At 39.1% G+C, this 5,355-nt stretch overlaps 2 protein-coding genes across 4 annotated transcripts in view; one reads left to right on the top strand and one right to left on the bottom strand.

The window, feature by feature from the left end:
• sparcl2 (SPARC-like 2) overlaps positions 1-5,128 on the bottom strand; it is an 8,740-nt gene extending 3,612 nt beyond the window's left edge. The window contains exons 1-4 of the mRNA XM_013999962.1: positions 4,231-5,128; positions 956-1,027; positions 410-482; positions 45-156 (exon numbers count right to left, since the gene is read on the bottom strand). Of these exons, the coding sequence (XP_013855416.1) occupies positions 45-156; positions 410-482; positions 956-1,012 (242 nt within the window). The 5' untranslated portion in view covers positions 1,013-1,027; positions 4,231-5,128. The remainder of the gene's footprint in view (positions 1-44; positions 157-409; positions 483-955; positions 1,028-4,230) is intronic.
• ccser2a (coiled-coil serine-rich protein 2a) overlaps positions 3,034-5,355 on the top strand; it is a 41,193-nt gene continuing 38,871 nt past the window's right edge. For 2 of the 3 annotated variants that reach the window (XM_013999861.1, XM_013999727.1), the window contains exon 1: positions 3,034-3,141. The gene's annotated coding sequence lies outside the window, so the exon portion shown is untranslated. Of the gene's footprint in view, positions 3,581-5,355 lie in introns of all 3 variants that reach the window. The other variant, XM_013999795.1, reaches the window with a different exon arrangement.

Raw genomic sequence — 5,355 nt, 5'->3', positions numbered from 1 at the left:
GTTTTAGAGGTTTGCTTGTCAACAACAAGACATTTTGGTCTTACCGTGGACAAGAGTGAGGACAAACACATTTTGGTTGCAGGACTCCATTTTCTTGAACAACTTGGCACCATGATCCCATCGGACTATAACAACTCAGCAACTCACAAAGCTTTTCTGAAAACAGAAAAAAAAAACAACTAGCATTTGGTATTGCATGAGTGTACATTTAAATACATTATATGGGTTTTCAGCTATCCACATGTAGATATATTATTTTTGTAAGGAAGGCATTCCAGCAAGAAAATGCCAGTCTGTGTATTTTACAACTCTACTATTCCACTCTACCACAGCTCTCTTGCTCTGCTTGGACTGTTTAGAAGTAGATCACTGATGTGCAATAGAAGTGTTTCAGCTGTGCAGATCTTACCTGGTTCCACTCTGCCGATGTACGGTCTCAGCCTCTCATCAGCTTGTCTCTGTCTGCGCTGAGCTCTGCCTCCCTGAACCACAAACATGTCATTCAGGAAGTTCTGCCCAGTGCAGTGAATTAAATGAGCGTGTTCTAATATCAGGCATTTTTCATTGTGAACCTACAGCCTCATTATAAACTTCCAGTTTGAGCTGTGAAACATTCAAGTATGTTTATGAAACAACTGTATCTTTACATCTACTTAATCTCTCCTATGCCCCAGTTCTAATCTTAAAGGACTCTTTGTAGTTCATGCCAGGTCCACATCTGCTCCTAAAGCTTTCCCAGAAATGTGAAACAGGTGACTAGCAATCCAGGAGCCACATTACCACAACTTAGGAATTTTAGTTTTGACCCACATAGTAAAATACTCCTATAACAGCACAAATGTGATGAAGGGAAAATAAAAATWGTTATTTAAGATTCATTTGTRTTTTAATTAAAATGGGTACTGTATTAAGGAATAAACCTTTTGTTAGAAGAACAGTCTGTCAGGAAACTTACCAAGGCTGAATAAGAGTGAATAAGGAGAATCAATGCGAGCATCAAGCTCAGGTTCATGGCTCATCCACTGGCCTAAAAACAAGAAAAAAMYTTTKTTTAGGAAGGAAATTTTAGATTTAGTGATTTGGCCCATGGAATTAGTATCTCTGTTCAATGTTTAAAAATTTAAATAAGGGAAACAATATGCATAAGTGTTGTCAGAGCAACTGGCATTCAAGCAAACTGCAAAAATATGTTTCCATCACAAAGGAAATTAAGTTGAAGTTCACTGAGAAAGTTTAGCTTTATAGTTATTATTAGCTATAGCTTARTAATAATAATCTTACCTGGAGAATCTGATCCTCCCTTATTCAGCTGCAGTCCCCTTGTTAGTGTTTTCATTCTCTACCTTTTTGCCAGATGCTTCATTTCATGCCTCACCCCCTCCTGGCAAGCTGTTTTAACAAATGGCAGCTGGATTTTTTTTCCTCCATTTGATCCATCTAAAAACATACATTTTCCATTCCTACCTGATCTAACCCCTTTTGTCTGCTTCACCTGACTGACTTCCTTTAAAAGTTTCCTGAGTAAATTAGAACAAAGCATCTAAACTCAAAGTTAGTTGACAACATTCTGCAATTTACTGCTACAGCAGAAAAAAAACTGTTGCAGTGATTAGTGGACCATGTATAACATCCTTCTGCATTTTGTTTTTAAGTCTAAACTTCGTTTGGATTCCACACAGGAGCATGACAATTACACCACAAAAAAAGAAAACAGAAAAGAAAAAAAAAAGAGGTTTTTCAGAATATTAGCTGTTGTGAGTGATTAAAGGGAAGAGGCTGCTCTCTAGTGGATATATTGGTCTAAAACACTTGCTGCAGTAAAAACAATATGGAGCTACATCACTAAAAGTCTCAAATCTAACAACATATCTCCCAGTTGTTCTTTTTTGTCTGTTGAAGTTGCCTTTTTGTTTCAAATTCTTCTTCAAATATCAAATGAAACATTGCTTGAACCCTCAGCAAACTTTTCTTGTTTTGCACAAGCTTTTGATACTAAACCACAACACAAACCACAGCCGTTATTAAAATGTAAAAATAAGACATACAGTATAGCTCAGGGGTGCCCAAACATTTTCCCCAAGGGGGCCAAAATCAAAATCTATCCATGGCTGTGCAGATCTACATGTGGGGTTAAATCTGATCTAAATATTTCTTGTTGTCATTTCATGTTTAATCCTAATAAATCAAAGCTAAAGTCAGCACCATGACTGAAAACTACCTTCACCACAGCCCTTTTATATAGTCATCTGACCAATGGAAACACTGTGTTTCTACCTGTAGCTCTAGGATAACAGGTTGCAACCTTGTAACTTTGGAAACTGTTGGTGGGCCAAATCAAATGGCTTGCCCCACTTTGGGCTCCTCTGGTATAGCTACAGATAGGTTTCTTTTTATCGTGGATTTATTTATTTATTTATTTATTTATTTATTTATTTATTTATTTATTTATTTATTTATTTATTTAGCTGCCTCTCATGACTATATTCACTTGCAAGAAACTATTAAAATTGAAAGATCAACAGTTTTTAAGGCTTTTTTTGAACATCTTAAAAGCTTTTCATCTTATAACGTCTTGTAGCTAATGCTTTGGTAATTTTTCCGTTTCTATATATATTTTTTCAGCAGGCTGAGTTTTTTTTTTTTTAGCTATTAGCACTGATCAATAATTAAGTTTTAATTAAAATGCTGATGTAACAAATATAACTAATAGACCAACGTCAGTTTTTATTAAGCATTTTTTTTTTTACTGCAGTTTGCTCAAACGACAACTCGTGGCTTATTGTTGCCATTTATTAAAGTTTGACTAGGACAGTGTAACAAACACAAATGCAGCCACACCCGTGTTAAATCAGTGCTGACACTAAACTGTTAATGAGCAGCTTCACGCGCAGAAGAGATAACCTGCACGCTCACCAGCTGACGTCACGAGCTGTCAGCTGTCCCTGGAGGTAGACGCTATTTTGAACGATAAAGAGACTTTTGGGAAACATTATTAGGAGCGCGTTAACCAATAAGTTTGCGTGCACGCAGCGACCCTCTGAGRCTGACAGCTACAAGCTCCGCCCACCAGATGAAGCAGAGGAAGCAAGCGCCTCCAGGATGTCGGAATGTTGTTTTATCGTGTGATGTGTCCAGCCGCAGGTAGTTTCTTAACTTATTTCGGTGTAGTTTCGTGCGAGAGAGTTTAGTCTTCTGTATGGTGGTTTTAAAATTGAGTTTAGACTTGTTTTTGTGTCGGTCTGCTTAACATTGTGGTCAGGGCAGCTGACATTATCTCAGCCTTTGGTCGGGCGGTGTTTCTAAAGGTCCGGAGGGTAAAAACTTTGAATCTGAAATGTTCATTGGAAAAGCGAATTGCGCTCTATATTATTTACGTTTTTAACTTCTGCTCACCGTGTGTCGAGCTGCAGCTAGCCTAATTTGTTTGAAGTTTAAATACGCTTGATAAGCTCATAATTACCGGCTTCAGCTGTCTCTTAACATTATCAATCAGTTCATTTGTGCGTGTTTTTAACGCAAAGTCGAATATTTAGCTTCCGAACTAGTGGACTGTTCGGCGACCCAATGTTTCATATTCCAGGTAAGTGTAAATATATTGTGTATTTCAAAAGATATGAAGTTGTACTTAAAGTTTAGGCTTAAACCGTGACTTTAAAATCCAACAATGTTACAAATTTATTTAAAATTTTTGTAAAATGTCAGTGGATTTCCTCACTTTTTCCTACTGAGTCATGGGAGGCCATGTTTTCCAGCATCCTCACCCCTCTCAATCATAACATGCTATATAAAAAAGAAAGCCACTGTACCATGAATGAGACTGAGCCAACCTGTGTGTAATGAACAATATACGTTTTAAGGACCTATAACAAGGGAGAAACTGTATGCATCTGAATGTAAGTCAATATTTTATGTACAAGACTAATGCTGTGTATGTTGTTCGAGGATGACTGATGTCTCAAAGTTTCAGCAGACAGAAGTTAAAGTCCCATACACTTCAGCTGCACATATTTGTATTTTTGCAACTGAAGTTGCTGTCTGTCAACTGTTTCCCATGGTGTCTGGGTATGCATGTGTGTGTGTGTTCCATTTTAAGCCATGATCCCCTTCAGTCCAGACAGTGTAAAGCACCGTGGTCAGTACACGAGAGGATAAGGCGTGTCTGATTTCCCTGTAGTGTAAGTGAGATGAGGTTTCTTTAGTGCTGGGTTGGGGATGCTCACGTGCGCTCACATGCAAAGCCCATGTGTGCGATCCGTCGACACCTGTTGGCAAAGATCCTGGTGCGCCACCTTGGCTGAGGGTGTCTGTACAGTCCCTTCAACGACAGCTGACCCTCTGCTCCGTGCAACTGACAGTTAAAGACCACCCAAACTGCAGTTCAGACTCGTGCTTTTATTATCTGTGTCTGTGTAATGTTGCCGAAATACTCGTTGCTGTGTGTGTTGTAGTGATTTCAGGACAGCAGTGTGTCCGTGAGGGACTCCCTTGAGCCACATAAGAGGTTAAATGTGCTTTCATCATCCTTAAAGGAGCTATTTACAGCACCGGTGGTGTCATTTATTTGACAGCGCAGTTGTCAGAAATCCCAGACTGAGAAGTCAGCACAGAGCAAGGTGAGAGTTATTCCTAAGATCATCAAATATTAGCTGTGTGAATTCATGTTCTTCCCTRATAGGTGTTGTGTTTGCTCCATGTGCATTGCTTTTTGTTCAGTTTAGCTCATTTAAGCATTTTAAAGATGCGCAATCTTAAAATCCACAAACACTGCATCTTTCAGTGTGTTGTGGTTCATAATTTGGTCTTTGTGTGTTGTTGTTGAGTCAAATGTTTTGACTTTGAGTTGTCTTCTCTTCCTCGCCCTCTCCTCTCTCTGCATGTGGTCTATTATTAGAGCTATACTTAGCCATGCTAATCAGCGCTGTCTCTCCCTTCGTAAGACCACAGATGTTTAAAGCCTTGGAGTAGCTCAGTACATACAGTGTCGACTCAGAATCTCTGCTCCACAGACGTAGGGTCTGAAAGTGACAGGCACTTACAGCAAAGGTGTTCTTCAAAATTGGAATAAAAATATCTGTAGGTAAAAAAKATTACCTCGGTTAGTGCTGGGCGGTATACCGTTTTGTACCGAATACCGGTTTTTATTTTTGTTATGATATGAATTTTCTGAATACCGAACATTCCAGTTTAAATAGCGGAACGTTTCGTCGCGGCCGCCAGTGAACTGTTGTTTCCCGGGGGACATTTTTCCTTGCTGCACCGCTATGTGCGTTAGCATACTAATGTTTGGAGCAGCTAGTTGCAGCCGCGGGTGGCGATTCCGCTGCTTATATTGACTGACGTTTAAAAAAACATCCC

Source organism: Austrofundulus limnaeus, unplaced genomic scaffold (assembly GCF_001266775.1).
Source record: "Austrofundulus limnaeus strain Quisiro unplaced genomic scaffold, Austrofundulus_limnaeus-1.0 Scaffold0, whole genome shotgun sequence".
NCBI lineage: Eukaryota > Metazoa > Chordata > Actinopteri > Cyprinodontiformes > Rivulidae > Austrofundulus > Austrofundulus limnaeus.
Note: the sequence above shows the minus strand (reverse complement) of the source record. Positions and strands in the feature narration are given on the sequence as shown.